The 22,241-nt window shown below is 34.7% G+C and overlaps 1 protein-coding gene across 2 annotated transcripts in view; it reads left to right on the forward strand.

Moving 5' to 3' along the window:
• The window catches only part of NCAPG (non-SMC condensin I complex subunit G), a 45,062-nt gene that overhangs the window by 16,962 nt on the left and 5,859 nt on the right, over nucleotides 1-22,241 (forward strand). For both annotated transcript variants that reach the window (XM_005681456.3, XM_018049327.1), the window contains exons 12-16: nucleotides 2,837-2,947; nucleotides 5,145-5,264; nucleotides 11,453-11,680; nucleotides 21,536-21,717; nucleotides 21,987-22,161. In XM_005681456.3, coding sequence (XP_005681513.1) covers nucleotides 2,837-2,947; nucleotides 5,145-5,264; nucleotides 11,453-11,680; nucleotides 21,536-21,717; nucleotides 21,987-22,161 — 816 coding nt within the window. The remainder of the gene's footprint in view (nucleotides 1-2,836; nucleotides 2,948-5,144; nucleotides 5,265-11,452; nucleotides 11,681-21,535; nucleotides 21,718-21,986; nucleotides 22,162-22,241) is intronic.

Consider the following 22,241-nt stretch of genomic DNA (forward strand, 5'->3'; position numbering starts at 1 on the left):
GCAAAGTGACGTCTGCTTTTTAATACACTTGTGTAGGTTGTTCATAGCTTTTCTTCCAAGGAGCAAGTGTCTTTTAATTTCATGACTGCAGTCACTATTCGCAGTGATTTTGGAGTCCAAGAAAATAGAAGTCTGTCACTGTTTCCATTTTCCCCCCATCTATTTGCCATGAAGCGATGAGATGGGATGCCATGATCTTTGCTTTTTGAATATCGAGTTTTAAGCCAGCTTTTTCATTCTCTTTCACCTTCATCAAGAGGCTTTTGAGTTCCTCTTCGCTTTCTGCCATTAGGGTGGTATTGTGTATATCTGAGGTTGTTGGTATTTCTTCTGGCAGTCTTGATTCCAGCTTGTGCTTCATCTGGCCCAGTATTTCAAAATATGTACTCTGCGTAGAAGTTAAATAAGCAGGGTGACAGTATACAGCCTAGGTGTACTCCTTCCCCAATTTTGAATCAGTTCGTTGTTCCATGTCTGGTTGTAACTATTGCTTCATGACCTTCATACAGGTTTCTCAGGAGGTAGGTAAGGTGGTCTGGTATTCTCATCTCTCTAAGAATTTTCCAGACTTTGTTATACTCCACACAGTCAAAGGTTTTAGCATAGTCAGATAAGCAGAAGTAGGTGTTTTTCCGGAATTCTCTTGCTTTTTCTGTGATCCAGTGGATAATGGCCATTTGATCTCTGATTCTTCTGCCTTTTCTAGATCCAGCTTGTACATCTGGAAGTTCTTGCTTCATGTACTGTTGAAGGTTATCTTGAAGGATTTTGAGCATTACCTTGCTACCTTATGAAATGAGCACAGTTGTGCGGTAGTTTGAGCATTCTTTGGCAATGCCCTTCTTTGGGATTGGAATGAAAACTGACCTTTTCCAGTTCTGTGGCCACTGCTGAGTTTTCCTGATTTGCTAACATTGGTGCAGCACTTTAACAGTGTCATCTTTTAGGATTTTAAGTAGGTCAGCTGAAATTCCATCACCTCCACTAGCTTTCCTTGTAGTAATGCTTCCTAAGGCCCATTTGACTTCACACTCCAGGATGTTTGGCTCTAGGTGAGTGACCACACCATTGTGGTTATCCCAGTCATTAAGACCTTTTTTTTATAGTTCTGTTTATTCTTGCCACCTCTTCTTAATCTCTTCTGCTTCTGTTATGTCCTTGCCAATTCTGTCCTTTATTGTACCCATCTTTGCATGAAATGTTCCCTTGAATCTCCAGTTTTCTTGAAGAGATCGCTAGTGTTTTCTGTCCTTTTGTTCTGTTTCTTTGCATTGTTCACTGAACAAGGCTCTTTTATTTCTCCTTGCTATTCTTTGGAACTCTGCATTCAGTTGGTTACGTCTTTCCCCTTCTTTGCCTTTCGCTTCTCACCTATTTGTAAGGCCGCCTCAGACAACCGGTTTGCCTTGTTGCTTTTCTTCTTCTTTGGGATGGTTTTCATCACTGCCTTCTGTACAGTGTTGCAAACGTCCACCTATAGTTCTTTAGACACTCTGTATCAGATCTAACCCCTTGAATCTACTTGTCACTTCCACTGTGTAATCATAAGGCGTTTGATTTGGGTCATACCTGAATGGCCTAGTGGTTTCCCCTACTTTCTTTAAGTGAAGTCTGAATTTTGCAGTAAGGAGTTTATGATCTGAGCCACAGTCAGCTTCCCTGGTCTTGTTTTTGCTGACTGTGTAGAGCTTCTCCATCTTCAGCTGCAAAGAATACAGTCAATCTGATTTTGGTATCAACCATCTGATGATGTCTATAGGTAGAGTTGTCTCTTGTGTTTTTGAAAGAGGGTGTTTACTATGATAGTGCGTTCTCTTGGAAAAACTCTTCGCCTTTTCCCTGCTTCATTTTCTAGTCAAAGGCCAAACTTGCCTGTTACTCCAGGTATGTCTTGACTTCCTACTTTTGCATTCCCATCCCCTATGAAGAAAAGGACATCTTTTTTTGGTGTTCGTTCTAGAACGTCTTGTAGGTCTTCATAGAACCATTCGACTTAAGCTTCTTCAACGTTAGTGGTTAGGGCATGGCCTTGGATTACTTGGAAACAAACCAAGATCATTCTGTCATTTTTGAAATTGCACCCAAGTACTGCATTTCAGATTTTTTGTTGACTATGAGGGCTTCTCCATTTCTTCTAAGGGAGTCTTGTCCACAGTAGTAGATACAATGGTCATCTGAATTAAATTCACCCATTCCTGTCCATTTTAGCTCAGTGATTCTTAAAATGTTGATGTTTACTCTTGGCATCTGTTTGACCATGTTGACCTTTTAAAGATCATGGTGTAGAACTAAAAATGAGATTTATGTCTTATGCGGATCACTGTTACTCAGGAAATTAATTTCATGCAGACACACTAGTTTGAAGACTTAGAGTAGTGTAGGATTGAGATGATTGTGATCTGAACATGATGATGGGGGATATGGAAAGAAGTTCTGGATTTGAAACATGTTTTGGAATTAGTAACAGGGAGAACAGTGAGTCAGGAGTGTATCCTAGCTCTTTTGGTTTGGATGCCTGGGTAGATGGCAGTATTGATGGACGTTGGACAGGAGGAAGGATTTGGGTAATAATTAGTTCCCTTTTGGCCATTTTGAGTTTAAAAAGCCTGTTGGACGTATAAGAGGAAATGTCTTATGGCAGTTTTCTATATGAATATGAAACTTTAGAAAACAGTTGAACTAGCTCATAAATGGTAAATTATGTGAATGGTTAAAGTTGTTCAGGGAATGTGTATAGAGACAACATGTCTTAGACAAAAAAACTATGAAAGTAAATATTTGTGAGGTGGGCAGACTATATTCTTACTAACGCAGAATATCTTGTGTTTTGTTTTAGAATGATGCTGAAACCCTACAGAAGTGTCTTATTTTATGCTATGAACTATTGAAGCAGATGTCCACTTCAACAGGTATAGGTGCAACCATGGATGGCATCATTGAATCTTTGGTATGTTGAAAGAAATAATGTAGTAGCTGCTTTATATTGTGAGAATTAAGATAATGCATGTAAAGGACCTGGTATATAAGTTATAATTATTCTTTTAGAAAGTTTAAAAAAATTATTTTATACTGGCAAGAGATGCAGAATATCTTCATTTTTTGAATAGTAAGGAATACTGAGATACAATTGTAATATTTAAAGTACCAGAATCTTACTGTGTAGAAAGACTGAGAAAGTTACATTGTAAGCCTTGTGAAAGGAATTTGTTTATTACTGCATATTTAAGAGACTTTTTACTAAAGTAACCCTTCATAGGTAATCTCCATTTTACTCAGGAGAGGGATATAAATTCTGCAAGCCCTAGAACAACATTGTCTGATAGAAATATAATGCAAACCACCTGTTAACTTTAACTTTTCTAGTAGCTGCATTTAAAAATTAAAAAGAAACATGTGAAATTAATTTTAATTTATTTAACTCAGTATACCCCAAATATTATAATTTCATCAGTTAGTCAACATAAAAATTATATTCTTTTCTTCATACTAAGTCTTAAAGCACATCTCAATCTGGACAAATCAAATTTCAAATATTCAGTAGCCACATGTGGTTAATGGTGACGGTATTAGACATGCAGCCTTAGAGTATTTTTTTAATATTGCTGCTTATCCAAAGCAAATTTTAAATGTATCCAAGCTCTTCCAGGATTTTCCCCAAGGTTTTTTCACTTGGGATTAGTGAGAAACAGCCAACAATTGTGATCTAAAATCTAGTTCCTTGGATTGTCATGAGTTTGTCAATATAGTAAAGAAATCCGATTATTATTTACAACAGTCCAGAGCTGATTAAAACTAGATCTATTAAATCTCTAGAATTTAGTTTTAATTTTAAGGAAGAAGATGTCTCTAGTGAAAATTGGTATTTTAAAATTCTGCTGTGTGCTTTATGTCTGGTTCTGTTGCAGGAGAATGATAAATTATGATATAATTAACTACACAATTTAAACAGTAATTACAAAGACATATATATGTGGGAAAACACAATATTGAGGAAATAAAGAATACAAAATTGAATGGTCATAATGATTTTAAATATATAAAAGTAATCTGTCTAAAGATTCCAGACCTTTAGAATAAGGTATTTAGATATAGGAGTAATAATATTTTAATGGAATTACTGTGCTTTAAAAATGAAAGTGAATAAATATTAATAATTTTATAATAAATATAAATAATATTGTTTATTATAGTGTATTGTGTACTATACACTCAGTATTGAGGATGGAGTATACATGATTTACAAAACACATGTAGACTGCCCTTGGTAGATCTCTCGGTCAAGTGAGAGGGGACATCAATCAAATAAACAAGTGAAAGCTTATGCCATTGATAATTGCTATGAAGAAAAGCTTTATGGTCATATGTTAACTTAAGATAATGAGTTTCATCTGTTCATGGAGGGTGATCTTGAGGTGACATTTAAGTGGGCATATTAAATAGGTGAAAAAGGAAGGGAAGAATGGTATAGATTTACTCTTGTGAATACTGTAGCCACCAGCAACATGTGGATATTAAAAACCTATGACTATTAAAAACTATTGTAAATGTATATATATTTATAAATGTAAAAATACATTGGGTTTCAAAGACTTAGTACAAACAACATGTTATATCACTTTTTTATAAAATTTTTTTGAAACCACAGCTAAAAATATTATCTCGATTTTTAAATATTGATTACATGTATTGATAATATTTTATTTTGGAATAAAATGTAATGTGGCTATTAGAAAATTTAAAATGACATATGTGACTTGCATTATGTCCCTAGTGGATAGCACCAATTGGGAGACATTGAAATCAGATCAATTGAATAAACAAGAGCAAGGGATAGTGTGGTATGAGATGGTAATGGGAAAGACTACACAATATGGAGATGTATCTTCTCTTTGAGCACTGGGAAGCCACTGAGTCAGTGTGGGGAGGTGGAGGGAATATAAGGACTGTATTTTGCTCTGACTGTATTCTTACGTTTTAACAATTTACTTTTTTGAGTTAATAGACTATATATGGAAATGCAGATCTATGAGGAAAAAATAGATCTATGAGGTCTTACAGAAATTTTCATTTTGACCACCTTTTTAATATACTGTTTTAAATTTCTTCCTCTAGTCAAAATTATTTTAATTTCTAATTCATTTTAGATTCTTCCTGGAATAATAAATGTTCATCCTGTAGTAAGAAATTTGGCTGTATTGTGTTTGGGATGCTGTGGACTGCAGAATCAGGATTTTGCAAGTAAACACTTTGTATTACTACTGCAGGTAAGATTTATCATGTGATTAAAATCATGATTATACTTACTGAAATAAATACTCAATATGTCTGAATGTGTTAGTATTATAAGTTTAATCTATTCCATGGCTTATTGATGTTGATGATGATGGATGACTTTTCGGAACTCAGTTTTTAATCTTTTGATTTTTCTATTATTAAAATTTTTTGTAGAAGATGAAATTCAATTATTTAAGGTTATTTTAAAATTAATCGTATAGCAAATTATATTGAGTGCATATAATATGCCCTGCATTATTCTAACTTAGGAAAGAATAAAATAGGTAATGAAAAACACAAGATAAACGTTGCAGAGGAAATACACAGTGGAAAATAGACAGTAAATAGTATGTCAGATGGAGAAAAAGCAGAGGAAGGAAATCAAGACTGGGAATAGGGAGTGGGAGCAGTTTGATCGAGAAAGACCTCACTAATAAGTTGAAATTTGGGCCATTACCAGAGAGGAGTGAGAATGAACCATGTAGATCTGGGTCTCTTTTTTCTCCAAAGAGAGGGAAGAGCAGCGGGGGGGCCCTGCAGTAGGATTTTGCTTTACATGTTCAAGGAGCAGGACCTCATATGGCTAGGGCAGACTGAACAAAGGGAAGAATAGTAGAAAAAAGAGTTTGTAGGTAGCTGACATCCATGTCTTTAGGGATGTCTAGTCTATAAAGATGTAGCTTCACAGTGAATGAGATGGGAAGGAACTGGAAGATTTTGAGTAGAGAGTTGTTATGCTCTGACTGGTTATAGTGTTAGTTTGACCATGGATTGGCAAATATTTTCTATAAAGGTCTAGAGAGTAAATATTGTAGACTTCGCAGGGCTTATGGTCTGTCTGAACTCTTGCCCTGCTGTAGTGGTGGAAAACATCTGTAATGAGATATATTATTAGGTGTAGTTGTAGATCAGTAAAACTTACACTTATGGAATTTGAAATTTAAATTTCATATAATTTTAGCACATAATGAGATATTAGTTTTTAACCATTTTAAAATGTACAATTTTATTCTTGACTTAGAGTCTGTTTAAAAGCAGGCAGCAAACTGGATTTGGTCCATGAGTCATAGTTTGCAGATCCCTAGTAGTAATTACAGGGATATAAGTATGGAAGCACGGGTACTCATAAGGTATTGTAATAATCCTGGAAAGAGATATTGATGACCTGGACCAGTGTTATGATTTTTGGGGTCATGAGAAGTGATGGTAGTTTAAGTCTGAAGGACGATGTCTGTAGAATTTGCTGATGAATCTGATGTGTCATGTGAGAAAAAGAAGTGGAAGGAAACAGGAATTTGGCCAGAATAGGTGGAAAGATGGAGTTACCCTTTCCTGTGATAAGGAAAACAGAATAACAGGTTTTATGGCAGGTAAGTGAGACAAGGAGTTCAATTTTAGACATGGTAAGTTTGAAATTGGAGGTACAGTTCAGTTCAGTCACTCAGTCGTGTCCGACTCTTTGCGACCCCATGAATCACAGCACGCCAGGCCTCCCTGTCCATCACATACAAGTGGGTGTGTATTGGATAGACATTTGGATGTGGGTTTGGAGCTAGTAGACAGGCCTAGACTGAGCACATGGATCTGGGAGTCTTTATTCTATAATAGTATCTGATGCCTAGAGTTTGGATGTTACCTGACAAATGCATGTAGTTTGAGAAGAGATCTCAACTTTGTAGTTCCCTAGGGCTCAGGCAACATTTAAGGTAAGGGAGATGAGGAAGAACCAGTTAAGACCAAGGTGAAGTAGATAGTTAGGGAAGAGTGTGATGTCCTAGAAAGCAAGTGAAGATGATATTTTAATGAGGCTAATGCTTGTGACAGGTTGGTATAAAAAACTTCATGGTTGACCATTTTTGGCAAGTGAGGCAGTGTTTGGTGACTTTCATGAAAGTAGTTTATGTGAAGGTCAAAGTCTATTGGAGTGATCCAAAGAGAGAATTATTGAGTAGAGGATCTTCTGGGAGAAGGATTGGAGATAGCCAGTGTAGACTATTCTTTCAAGATTATACTTTGTTAGGAGTAACAGAAATGGAGGGGTAGCAAGAGAGGATATGGGGTAAAAAAAAGTGTTTTTGGTTTGAATTTTTTTTAAGATGGAGAAAATTAAAGCCTGTTTACCCTAATGAGAATGACCCACATGAAACAAAAAAAGTGAAAATATAGGGAAGAGAGGGTGCTCAGCTGCTTGAGTGCTATTGAGTAGACAAGAGGGGATTAAGTCTAGTGTATCAGTGGAATGTATTTGACTTTTTAGCTCCTTTGGACATCTGTTTTTAACATTTGGTCCTAGCTTTACTGGAAAATATACTTCCCTCCATCTCTTGTCAAATGTAGTGGGATAAAAAAGCAGCAAGGAATTTTTGATCTTGGGGGAAATTCAGCTATTGATTGGGTTGAGTCTTTTAAAATAATCTTCCTGAAAGATTATGTCACATGTCATTTTCAACTATTGATTGGGTTGAGTCTTTTAAAATAATCTTCCTAAAAGATATCTCACATGTTATTTTCAAGTTAACACGAAAAGTGCTCCCATTTACCTGTTGGCAAGCAATTTGCACAAAAATACCTTGCAGCTTTTTTATTCCACTGCATTTGACAATACCGTGCTACATGAATTACACTGTCCTTTTGTGACAATGTGGGGAGATGGAGGGAAGTGTATTTTCCAAGTAAAGCTAGGCCCAAATGAAACTTCCTTTAATGTTGCATATGATATTGCCAAGAAAAAGAAAGCATACAGTTAGGGAAGACATGGGTAAGTCATGTGTTCTGGAAATGATCAAACTGTTTGTGACTTGTATCAAAGGAAAAAAATTTTAAACCATACTTTTTTTTTTTAAAGATCTCAGAAATTTCAGTGTTTGGTTATAATTTCCTTTTTTGGAGTACTTCGCATCTAATCAGTTCATTTAATGTACAAGGATTAAATTCCTAATGTTGTTTTGTTTATATTTATCAGCCCATGCTTGTTATCAGAGTAAAATTTCTATTATGTGAGATTCTTTTGGAAACTTGGAATGTCACGTATTATCTTTAAAATTGTGTATAGTTTTTTTTCAAACTGGGGGAAAGATTTTGTACTTTGTCCAGATGAATCATTTATAGCACTTAGCCATATATCTGGTTTTGCTCCAAGATGTAGAATAAATCTCCCATTACTATTTAAATCAGCAGGTATTGGCATCAGTGATTCTACTAGTAATTCTAAAAGGAGTCCCATCTACTATTGTGAATTTTATTGGCTTTATAGATACCCAGGAAATAAAATCCTACATTTTCAAAGAGATTTTGCTAAGAAATTAAACAAGTAAGTTCTCAACTTCAATTTCTTGGCTTTGTAGAGGAAGGGTAGTGAAGTGTAGATTGACCCCTGCTGCTAAGTCATTTCAGTTCAGTTCAGTTCAGTTGCTCAGTTGTGTCCAACTCTTTGCGACCCCATGAATTGCAGCTCGCCAGGCCTCCCTGTCCATCACCAACTCCCGGAGTTCACTCAGACTCAGGTCCATCGAGTCAGTGATGCCATCCAGCCATTTCATCCTCTGTCGTCCCCTTTTCCTCCTGCCCCCAATCCCTCCCAGCATCAGAGTCTTTTCTAATGAGTCAACTCTTCGCATGAGGTGGCCAAAGTACTGGAGTTTCAGCTTTAGCATCATTATTTCCAAAGAAATCCCATTTCAGTCGTGTCCAACTCTGTGCGATCCCATAGACGGCAGCCCACCAGGCTCCCCTGTCCCTGGGATTCCCAGGCAAGAACACTGGAGTGGGTTGCCATTTCCTTCTCCAGTGCAGGAAAGTGAAAAAGTGAAAGTGAAGTCGCTCAGTTGTGTCCGACTCTTCATGACCCCATGGATTGCAGCCCACCAGGCTCCTCCGTCCGTGGGATTTTCCAGGCAAGAGTACTGGAGTGGGGTGCCATTGCCTTCTCCGAGATTGACCCCTAGTCATTACTTTTTTTTTTAAGTGGAAGAAAAATCTTACTAGAACATTTGATAGTGAAGGATTCATTTATGTCTAGCTTACTAAGTACAGTGCTTTCTGACTCTAAAAATGAGGTAAAACATTTATCAAGATGCCCTATATACCATTATGAGTACTTCTGAAAATTTACAAGTTGTTTTCAAATTGGAATGCTGATAGAGGAGATTAAAGTTAGACAATTATATAAAATTTCTAGTACTGCAGCAAAAAAAAAAAAAGCCTAGAACTCATTCCAAAGGTATAGTCATGCACTTGACTTTCAAATTTGAAATGTGAATTTTGATCTTTTTAAATTTTGTTAATATAACATGAATAATATAGAGAAGGAAATGGAAACCCAGCTCTAGTATTCTTGCCTGGAGAATACCATGGACAGAAGAGCCTAAGGGGCTACAGTCCATGGGGTCACAAGGAGTAGGGCACAATTGAGTGACTAACACAGTGTGACAGCGACATGAATAATAAGTGTTTTGGTCATCTTAGAAGAAATGTAATATGAATTTAATGCTTAAGAGTGTCCTGGAGCATTAGGAAGTTATTTAATACTAAACTTATCCCCCATTTGACAGAGCTATAGGAGTGTTGTTTTCTCCTGTATAATTTTCTGTAGTGAAAAGAATTGCCAAAAGCAAGTTCATGTGAAAAATGAATGAATGTTCCCTATCAAGACCATTATATAATTTTACCTTAATATCAAATCAAAATTCTTAATAGTAGCCTTGTCGTGGAATTATAATTGGCCTTTTTTTTTAACTTTAAACTTTGATCTCTGAACTTTTTTCAGGAACTGGCTATTAATGTTTGTCTGAAAAATAACAATATAATTTTTTGTACATTAAAAATGTGAGTGATACCAGATACAAATGCAGTAAAATAAATTGTATATGGAATTTTGCCTCTGTTTTGAATGTTATTCTGGGGTGGACTTTTATTAGATCTTCAAAAGGATTTGCAATCAAAAGAATTTAACCACATCAGATTCAGTTGTTTATTAAGGTATTTTCAGAGCTATCATTGGAAGATTTTAGATTAAGGGAAAAGAGCTATATTTTGGGAAAGTAAGAAATCATTTTTTTTTTAGTCAAGTTTGACTAGCAGAAACTGATTTAAGAAATATATCCACACTTGTTAGAAAGGCAGAAGAGGGAAATTACTTAATTTTAAAATCTTTCTTTAAAAAATATCCAATTTAGAGAGCTGTTGCTAGCCAGTAAAGGACTGAAAAGGGCAAGGAAAGCCAAGATGCTGTTGAGAGAGTAGTGTGTTTAAAATTTGTAGAGGATGGTCATGACAGTACATTCTTAGAAATAAGCATTTGGATTTGGCACATTTGCAAGTCTTGACATAAGAAAATGTAACAGATGAATCTTGAAATTAAGTTCTGTAATTCTGAGCCATTTTTCTCAATTCATTTATTTGACAAACCTGCTGGTGATATTTTTTTTTTTTCATTCTATGGGCTAAGCTGTATAGCTTATCAATCAGTCAAGCATATCAATGACCAAAATTTAAGTACATTAGAGAACATACCAATAGTAAATTTCTTCATAGTAGATATATTCAACTCTATTTTTTTCATGGCTTTTAAATTTAGTTTATAGGAATTCAGTTTTCTTAACTTAAGATACTCATACAAACTGCTGGGTTTTGTGATTTACTTCCTTCCAGTTCGATGAAAATTAATTGATGATTAATGAAATCTGAATTTATCGCACTAATAAGAAAAAAAAGTTATCTTTAATGAAGCTTCATAGCTTAGAGGAATACTGATGTTCCAGTAAATGCTTTTCATTAGTTAGGATGTAATATTTTTGTCTTTATAAATGGCCCTAAACAATTACAATATAATAGAACAGTTTTTCTAGATCTTAAAAACATAATAAAATCAAGTTGAACATATACTCATTGAACATATACACATTTTTATATATAAAAGGAACAAATAATTCTGCTTGATTCTAGTTCAGGAAATTTTTACTGACTGATGAACTTTTTCTGAAAGAAATGTAACTCTTTTAAGTGTCATGGTATAAATAACAATAACTTTAGAATAAATTTTAATTGTTTTTTAAAATATTATATGTAGACTTGACGCTGTTGTTGAAATTAGACTAAGATATATGTTAATTTTATGTTGTGTGAACAGAATGAAAGTGTACCTCATTTATTTTTGGTGGGGGATGTTGTTTCAATTTAGGTTTTGCAAATTGATGATGTGACAATAAAAATAAGTGCTTTAAAGGCAATCTTTGATCAACTGATGACATTTGGATTTGAACCATTTAAAACTAAAAAAATCAAAGCTACTCAAAAGGAAGGTGCAGAAGTAAATTCCAATGAAGAGCAAGAGTCGAAAGAATCTGAAGAAGAGACAGCTATAGCCAAGAATGTTCTGAAACTACTTTCTGATTTCTTAGATAGTGAGGTAAGAAGTAATCATGGCCCTGTTAGTGTGCAAGGTCATTTTTAGCATGTATATGTTTATGTTCTTTTTAGTTTTTTAAGCTGAAGTTTAAACTTGGCTGGCATTTTTAAAATTTTGCCTTTTGAATATCATAATTAAATTCTTTCACTTGTAATATACCTAATTTCCCACTATCAAATTACATGTTTAGAGAATTGAAGTGTAAACAAAAATGAAATGACTATTGGGAGGTTGTTGTTTTTCATCTTTTTTCTGTCTTATGGTCTATGACTTACAAATTTCTTACCCAGGAGTTTTTGTTTTTGTTTTTTTTTCTATTATGGCATGGGGATTTTAGTTCCTCAACCAGGAATTGAACTCCACGCCCTGCACTGAAAACACAGAGTCTTAACCACTGGACTGCCAGGGAGGCCCTCCCAAAGAGTCTTAAGAAATAATTTAAAATAATCTTATATTGAGTGGGTACAAGTTCTAAGATATGGTATGGGCTTAGATCTCTTTCCTTAAGGTACTCATTAACTACATTTTTAAAGCATCTATAAACATTTAAATTATAAAATTTTTAATTTTTATTGAGATGAAATTGATATAACATAGAGTAACAATTTTAGAGTGAATAATTAATTGACAGTTAGTGTAGTGTAACCACTGCCTCTAATTTTTAAAACATTTTTATATCCCCAAAGATTAAGTAGTTGCTCCCAGTGTCTCCTCCTAACAGCCTGTAACAACCATCACTTTGCATTTTGTCTCTATGGATATAACTCTTCTGGATATTTCCTATAAATGGAATCATAGAATATGTGACTTCCTGCCTACTTTCTTTCACTTAGCTTTTTTTCAGGATTTATCTATGTTGTGACTTGTGTCACAAGCCTTCTTATGGCAGAATAATATTCTGTTTTATGTATATACCACAATTTGTTTAGCCATTCATCCACTGAAGGATATTTGGACTGTTTCCACCTTTGGTTGTTGTGAATAGTGCTGCTATGAAGATATGTATGGCTGAGTAGCTATTTTCAGTTCTTTTGAGTATATTTCTAGAAGTAGGGTTACCAGGTCATATATTAATTCTTCTTTGCTGTTTAGGATTTTGCTTCTGCTCCTCATCCCAACTAATTGCTTAATATATCCTTAACCTTTCTTTCTCTTTAAAGTTAGAACATTTATGTTCTCTCAGCAAATTTTAGTAATATTATAGTGTTATCATTTGCCACCATATTTTATATTTGGTCTCGAGAACTTATTCATCTTTCTTTTTTAAGGTATAATAGAACTTCTTATAGCTGAAAATACACCCTTTTACCAGCCTCTCTATATTTGCCCCCACCCACCAATCTGTGGTAACTACTATTCATTCTACTGTTCCTCTGAGTTTTAACTTTTTGAAAGATTTCTACATATAAGTGATACCAAGAAAGTATTTATTGGGCTATTTCACTTAGTATATTGTCCTCGGGGTCTAGTCCTGTTGTTGCAAATTGTAGGATTTCCTTCCTTTTTTATGGCTGAATGATATTGTACTATATATCTCACATCTTCTCTGTTCATTCACTAATGGACACATAAGTTGTTTCCATATCTTAGCTCTTGTAAATAATGCTGCAGTGAACATGGGAGTGCAGATATGTCTTCAAGAGTCTCTTTTCATTTCCTTTGGATTTATACCCCAAAATGGGATTGCTGAATCATGTAGTACTTGTGTTTTTACTGTTTTGAAGAATTTCATTCTACTTTTCATAATGACTACACCAGTTTACATTCCCACCAAGACTGCACTTAGGTTCTTTTTTCTTCACATCCTTGCCAAGTGTCTTTTTGATAAAACCATTTTAACAGTGTGAGGTGATATCTCATTGTGGTGGGTTTTTTTTTTTCCCCTTAAATTCTTTTTAGGTTTTTGCATGTTGGTTTTTATTCATTTTTGAGTTAATCTTTTGCTTGTGGTACAAGGTATGATTAGTTGTTGCTGGTTTTTTTTTTTTTTTTTTTTTGCATAGAAGTATTCAGGTTTCTTCTAGCACCATACAGCATGTGGGATCTTAGTTACCCCGAGCAGGGATCACATCCAAGCCCCCTGCGTTGGAAGGTGGAATCTTAACCACTGGATCACCAGGGAATTCCCTCATTTTACTTATGTTTTGTATTTTCCTGGTGATTAGTGGTATTGAGCACCTTTTCATGTGCCTGTCAGCCATTTGTATATCTTCTTTCAAAAAATGTTTATCAATTCCTCTGCTCATTTTTTAAAAATTTTATTTTTAATTGAAGGATAATTGCTTTACAGTATTGCATTGGTTTCTGCCAAACATCAACGTGAATCTGCCAGATATACCCATGTCCCATCCCACTTGAATTTCCCTCCCACCTCCCACCCTATCCCACCCCTCTAGATTGTTACTGAACCCTAGTTTGAGTTCCCTGAGTCATACAGCAAATTCCCATTGACTATTTTATATATGGTGATGTATGTTTCCATGTTACTCTCATCACACCTTCTAACCTCTCCTTCTCCCCACCTAGCCGTGTGCATAAGTCTGTTCTTAATGTCTGTGTCTCCACTGCTGCTCTGCAAATAGGTTCATCAGTGCCATCTTTCTAGATTCCATATATATGCATTAGTATTCGATAATTGTTTTTCTCTTTTTGGCTTACTTCACTTTGTATAATAGACTCTAGCTTCATCCACCTCATTAGGACTGACTCAAGTATGTTCCTTTTTATGGCTAATATTCCATCATATATATATATTTTATATAATATATATATATATAGAGAGAGAGCGCATGCGTGTGCGTGCGAGAGCACAGATTCTTTATCCATTCATCTGTCGATGGACATCTAGGTTTCTTCCATGTCCTAGCTATTGCATATAGAGCTGCAGTAAACATTGGGTTACATGTGTCTTTTTCACTTTTGGTTTCCTCAGGATATATGCCTAGTAATGGGATTGCTGAGTCATATGGTGATTTTATTCCTAGTTTTTTAAGGAGTCTCCATACTTTTCTCCATAGTGGCTGTATCAATTTATATTCCCACCAACAGAGCAGGAAGGTTCCCTTTTCTCCACACCCTCTCTAGCATTTATTGTTTGTAGATTTTTTGATGATGGCCATTCTGACCACTATGAGGTAATATCTCATTGTAGTCCTGATTTGCATTTCTCCAGTAATGAATGATGTTAAACATCTTTTCATGTATTTGTTAGACATCTGCATGTCTTTGGAGAAATGTCTGTTTAGGTCTTTTGCCCATTTTTTGATTGATTTTGGTTGTTATTGATTTGTATGAGCTGCTTGTATATTTTTGAGATTAATCCTTTGTCAGTTCTTTCATTTACTGTTATTTATTCCCCATTCTCAAGGTTGTCTTTTCACTTTGTTTATAGTTTCCTTTGCTGTGCAAAAGCTTTTAAATTTAATTGGGTCCTACGTGTTTATTTTTTTTTAATTTCCATTACTCTGGTGGGTCATAGAAGATCTTGCTGTGATTTATGTCAGTGTTCTGCCTGTGTTTTCCTCTAGGAATTTTATAGTTTCTGGTCTTACATTTAGGTCTTTAATCCATTTTGAGTCTTATCTTTGTGTATGGTGTTAGGAACTGTTCTAATTTCATTTTTTTTTAAAAGTAGCTGTCCAGTTTTCCCAGCATCACTTACTGAAGAGACTCTCTTTGCCGCATTGTATATTCTTTCCTCCTTTGTCAAAAATAAGGAATCCATAGGTGCATGGGATTACCTCTGGGCTCTCTGTCTTGTTCCATTTGTTTGTATTTCTTTTTTTTTGTGCCAGTACGGTCTTGATGACTATAGCTTTGTAGTATAATCTGAAGTCAGAAAGGTTGAACCAACGTCCCCTGCAGTAGAAGGTAGAGTCTTGACAACTGGACTTAGCCGCTGGGAAGGCAGACCACCAGGGAACAACAATTAATCAAATTGTTGGTTTTGCTATTGAGTTGTAGTAGAGTTCTTTACATAGAATTTTGGATATTAATCCCTTATCAAATATATAATTTGTGAATATTTTCTCCCATTCCATAGGTTGTCTTTTAATTTTGTTGATGATTTCTTTTGCTGTGGAGATGATTTTCAGTTTGATATAGTCCCACTTGTTTATTTTTGCTTTTGTCACCTATATTAAGGAGCTTACTACCCTCTGTTTTTTCTGTAGGAATTTCATGGTTTCATATGGTAATTTCTTTAATTTTTTGAGGACCTGCCAAACTGTTTTTCATAGCAGCTGAACTACTTTACATTCCCAGTGTCCAACAATGAACAGGGGTTCCATCCTTATCAACACTTGTTATTTTAAACAATTTTATTGTTTGTTATTAAAATTAATATGAGAAAATTGTTACTGAAATTTTCAGCTATTTTAGTAGATTGGATTGGCACCTCACTGTAGTTTTGAATTAAATCACCCTAATGACTAGTGATGAGTATCTCCCTGTGCCTTTTGGCTATTTGTATGCCTTGTTTAGAGAAATATCTATTCACATCCTTTGCCCATTTTTAGATTGGGCTTTTTACTTTGTTAATAATGTTCTTAGATTTTTATGAAGTTTTAGGTTTCCATGAAGACTAATTCATCTTTTGTTGCTTGTGCTTTTGGTGTTTTGTCTAAGACTACACTGTCTAATCAGAAGCCATGAAAGTTTATCCTTTTATTTTCTTCTAAAAGTTTTACTTCTTTAGCTTTTGATTTAGATGTATTGGTGCATTTTCAGGTAATATCTCAGTAGGTGGTGTGAGGTAGAAGTCCAGTTTCATTGGTTTTAACTGTGGGCATCCAGTTGTCTCAGCACCATTAGTTGAAGAGATTATTCTTTTCCTACTGAATTGTTTTAGCACCATTGTGGAGGATCAGAGAGTCAATTGATCATCAGTATATGGGTTTATTTCTGGATTCTCCATTCTTTTTCATTGTCTGTCCATCCTGAGCCAGTACCAAACTCTCTTGATTCATGTAACTTCATAGTAAGTTTTGAAACCAGGGAGTTGAGTTTTCCAACTTCAGCTCATTATTTTCAGTATTGTTTTGGCTATTTGAAGTACCTTGAAGTTCTTATGAATTTGAGGATTGACTTTTTCATTTCTGCAAAAAAGTCTGTTGGAATTCTGATAGTGATTGTATTGAATATATGTAGACTGCATTGGGGCAGTATTGCTATCTTAATGTTTTCCAATCCATTAATTCAAATGTCTTTACTTCTATTTAGGTTGTCTTTGATTTCTTTCAAAAATGTTATATAGGTGTCTGGGTCCATGTTTTTTACTTCCTTGGTTAAATTTATTCCTATATATTTTATTTTGGGTGCTATTGTAAATGGACTTATTTTCTTAATTTCTTGTTTGGATTGTTCTTTCATGTTGTATAGAAACTCAGCTGTATCTTTGTGTGTGGATTGATTTAAGTTTGTATCATGCAACTTTGCTGCATTCATTTGCTAACTCTTGTAGTTTCTCTGTGTGTTTATTCTTTGGCATTTCCTCTCTAAGATCAAATTATCTGTGAAGAGAAAGCTTTAATTCTTCCTTTTCAATTTGAATATCTTTTCTTTCTTTTTCTGGTCTAATTGTTCTGGCTAGAACTTGCTGTACAGTCTTGAATAGCAGTGGTTAAAAAAGGCATCCTTGTCCTGTTTCTGATCTCAGGGGGAAAGTTTTCAGTCTTTGTTGACTATAATGTGGATTCTTCATAAGTGCCCTTTATCGTTTTAAAGAAATTCTATTTTTATTTCTCTGAGGTTTTTTCCCCTAACCATAAAAGCATGTCTGATTTTGTCAAATGATTTTTCTCTGTGAGTTGAAACGATCATGTGATTTTTTTTTTTTTTAATTGCTGTGGTACATTATAATGCTTCATTTTCTTATATTGAACCACCCTTGCATTCTTTGGATAAATCTCACTGAGTTATGTTGTATAATCTTTTTAATATGTTGTTTGTTTTGATTTGCTAGTAATTTGGTAAAGATTTTTTACATTGGTATTCATAAGGGAAATTAATCTATAGTTTCCTTGCATTGTCTTTGTGTGCTGGGTGTCAGGGTGATATTGACCTCATAAATTGAGATAGGAATTGTTTTCTCCTCTTCTGTTTTTTAGGAAGACTTTGAGAAAGATTGCTGTCAGTTCTTTAAATATTTGGTAAAATTTATCAGTGAGCACATCTAGTCTTAGAGTTTTCTTTTGGAGAAGTTTCTGATTTACTTATTCAATCTACGTATTTTTTTACTGGTGTATTCAGATTTTCTATTTTTTAAGCCCTTTTGGCAATTTGTGTGTTTCTAGGATGTGGTTCATTTCATCTAGGTTGTTTAATTTGTTGATATTCAGTTCTTAGTATTATGTTTATAATCCTTTTTATTTCTGTAAGGCCAGTTGTAATGTTCTGCTTTCATTTCTGATTTTAGTTATTTGCGTCTTTTTTTTGTCAATATAACTAAAGGTTTTCAAGTGTGTTGATCTTTTCAAAGAACCAACTTCCAGTTTCATTGAGTTTGTTTTTCCCTCTAATTTTCTGTCTCTTTTTTTTAGTTCTCTAAGATGTAAAGTTAGCTTATTGGTTTTAGATTTTTTTTTTTAAATGTAGACATTTACTGCTATAAATTTTCCTCTGAACACTTTGGTGCATATCAAAAGTTTCTGTGTTTTTTATTTTTATTCATCTATTTAAGTAGTTTCTAATTTTCATTTTGATGACTACTTTGACCTGTTGGTGTGTAAGAAGAATATATTGTTTAATTTACATACTTGTGAACTTTACAGTTTTCTTTTGTTACGCTTTTCAGTGTTTTCCATTGTAGTTGGAGAAGATACTTTGTTTGATGTCATTCTTTATGAGTTTGTTGAGACTGGTTTTGGGTCTAATACAGGCTCTATTCTTGAGAATGTTCCAGTGCACTTGAGAAGACTGTGTAGTCTACTGTTGTTGGGGGGAGTGTTTTGTATGTTTGGTAGGTTTATGGTGTTAAGTCCTCTACTTCCTTATTGGTCTTTCCAGCTGTTCTGTTCATTATGGAAAGTGGCATATTAACATCTTCAGTTATTATTTTCGAGCTGTCTTCTGCCTACAGTTCCATCAATGTATTCCAGATATTTTGGGGCTCTGTTTTATGTTTATAAGTATCTTTTTGATGAGTTGACCTTTTTAAAATTAATATTTAATGTAACAGTTTTTGACATCACATTTTGACTATAAATTGGTGGAAATAAGTCCTTATTAGTATTTTCTTAAGTTTTAAGTTACTAGCCAAGTGATAAGACTGACTTCTTGTTGGGACTTATCCAGTGCTGTGGGTTTGCTGACATTGTGTAGATGGAAAACTATGGAACAGGAACACTGTTTGACTGTAGATGAATGAGTTTTGTTTTTTGTTTTTTTGTTTTTTTTTTAAATAGTACAGGTTCATTAATCTCTTTCTGGCTTCACTAGATTCTGTGACTTTGATTTTATTTTTGTCATAACCACTAAAAAATCTTGACTTTCTTAATTGTCCTCTGGGCCATATACAAGTTTTCTTTACATGCTTTAAAGACCTGCAGTCTTGTCCCAATTCAAATTCCTATGTTAGAAATTTTAAAAAGATGAAAGGCATGCAGTCTTTGGAATTGGAGACTTACAGACTTGTGTTCTGGTAACATCTTTGAATCTTCAATAAGATATTTATTGTCTCTGGACTGTTTCTTTATCTTTGAAATGGGAAAAATGATGTTTATTCAGGCTGGTTCTTTAATTTAGTCAACAAGTATTTGACAGCTATTTATGTGCCAGTAACTATACGGTCTTGAGAGTACAGTGCTGGGTGGAACAAAGTCTCTGCCCTCATGGTTGTTTTGAGCCCTAAATGAGTTTGTGTGTGGAAAGAACCTGCCAGTACTCTGGCGCTTATTAATCTTATCAACCTCTATATTTTTCTCTTCATTTTTGAGTTTTAAAAAAATTTCTGAAATAATTTCTGTATTTTCTCATTCCACTCTTTTCCCTTCTGTCCCTTCTAGTTTAGACTTGTTTTTCATTCCCGGATTATGGCCTGTCAACATTGTTCAGTTGCTCTGTCGTGTCTGACTCTTTGTGACCCTATGGACTGCAGCACACCAGGCTTCCCTGTCCATCACCGACTCCTGGAGCTTGCTCAAGCTCATGTCCATTGAATCAGTGATGCCATCCAACCATCTCATCCTCTGTTATCCTCTTCTCCTCCTGCTTTCAGTCTTTCCCAGCATCAGGGTCTTTTCCAGTGAGTCAGGTCTTTGCACCAGTTGGGCAAACTATTGGAGCTTCAGCTTCAGTCCTTCCAGGGAATATTCAGGATTGAATTCCTCTTGGATTGACTGGTTTGATCTCCTTGCAGTCCAAGGGACTCTCAAGCGTCTTCTCTAACACCACAGCTCAAAAGTGTCAATTCTTCAGTGCTCAGCTTTCTTTATGGTCCTACTCTTAAATCCACACAACTACTGGAAAAACCATAGCTTTGACTATAGGGACCTTTGTAGGCAAAGAAATGTGTCTGCTTTTTAATATGCTGTCTAGGTTGGTCATAGCTTTTCTTCCAAGGAGCAATTGTCTTTTTAATATTATGGCTGTAGTCACACCTATAGTGATTTTGAAGCCCCAAAAGATAAAGTCTGTCAGTTCCCATTGTTTCCCCATTTATTTGCCATGAGGTGTTGGGACTGGATGCCATGATCTTCATTTTTTGAATGTTGAGTTTTAAGTCAGCTTTTTCATTGTCCTCTTTCTCTTTCATCAAGTGGCTCTTTAGTTCCTGTTTTTTTTTTTTTTTTTTTTTTTTTTGCATAAAGGTGGTGTCATCTGTGTATCTGAGGTTATTGATATTTCTCCCGGCAGTCTTGATCCCAGCTTGTGCTTCATCCAGCCCAACATTTCGTATGATGTAGTCTGCATATACATCACAGAATCTAGTTAAATAATCTATGACCTGTCAACATTATTTTTTTGAAATCTCATTTGTCTAAGTACTCTTTCAAAAATCTTCAACGATATCCTACCTCATTGAGGGTGAATTTCTTTACCTAACTTTCAAGGTCTCTCTAATCTGATTGCTAAGAAAACTTTCTATCTGTAGTAAGAATAATCACTGACATTTGTTAAGGGTTTACTGTGTGGATGGCACTTCTAAGAGTTTTACATATATTCTTTGTTTTTTGTTGTAAGTACTTCTGTTATCCCATTTTTTATATATGAAAAAAGTGAGGCACAAAGAAGTTAAGTAATACGCATAAGATCAGATCATGCAACTAGGAAGTATCAGAGGCTTGAATCTAATTCAGGCTCAATAGCCAGTATTTTAAACTACTACTCTTTCATAACTGTATCTCTGTTTGAATACCACTACATCTTTTTCATTTTTTTCTCTAGTTTTGTTTTGGTTACCCTTTTTAAGCAATGCCTTTTTCTTTTTGTGTACTTTCTATTCACATTTTACCTGTTATTCACACATATTGCCACTCCTGCCTGTGGAACTTTCATTTATAGACACCGTCTCTGATGGTAGAGACTGTTGTTGAAAGTTTTCTATATCTTAGCACCATGATAATTGTTTAATACATATGGTTTTGGTTTCTGGTTTCACAGTATTACCTTTTGGTTCTTTTTGTTCTTCTGAAGAGTTGAAAGGGAATTTATAGCTAGACTAATAGTTCGTCACATAGCCTTAACCTAAAAAGAAGAAATAAAATCCTCTTATGTACCTTTAAATAATCATAATAACATGAATACTTTTGGATAAATTTATATAAAAGTACTGTAGGATGGGCTACAATGGAAGGCCTAAAAGGGAAGTATTAATACAAATAAAAATTTTCTTCTAATGAAAGTCATTTTTAATAGGTGTCTGAACTCAGGACAGGAGCTGCAGAAGGACTAGCCAAGCTGATGTTCTCTGGACTTTTGGTCAGCAGCAGGATTCTTTCTCATCTTGTCTTGTTATGGTACAATCCTGTGACTGAAGAGGATGTTCGACTTCGACATTGCCTAGGAGTGTTCTTCCCCATGTTTGCTTATGCAAGCAGGTATTTAGTCATATTGATAAACCAAAGTCTAGCTTGAAATTGAATCCAGGCTCCTCATGAGTCATATTTATAGTATTTTGCTGTTAGTTTTCTTTTTCTTCAGTGGTAAATGAGAAGAATTTACCTAGATTCTATCTACCTGAATTATTTGGCTCTGTCCTAGATAAACATGTACTATATCTTGATAGGGTGAATTTTGCATATAATGTTGTTTTTAAAGAATCATTTGCTTTTTCTTTGCTAACTTACCTTGAATTGTTTTTCAATAGGACTAACCAGGAATGTTTTGAAGAAGCCTTTCTTCCAACTCTGCAAACACTGGCCAATGCCCCTGCATCTTCTCCTCTAGCTGAAATAGATATCACTAATGTTGCTGAGTTACTTGTAGATTTGACAAGACCAAGTGGGTTAAATCCTCAGGCCAAGAATTCCCAAGATTATCAGGTGGGTGAGTATATTAGCCTATGGATGGTAAGGGTAGTAACTAGCATGCAGGTCACTGTTGTTTTGGTAAAATAATCCTT

Source organism: Capra hircus, chromosome 6 (genome assembly GCF_001704415.2).
Source record: "Capra hircus breed San Clemente chromosome 6, ASM170441v1, whole genome shotgun sequence".
NCBI classification, from domain to species: domain Eukaryota; kingdom Metazoa; phylum Chordata; class Mammalia; order Artiodactyla; family Bovidae; genus Capra; species Capra hircus.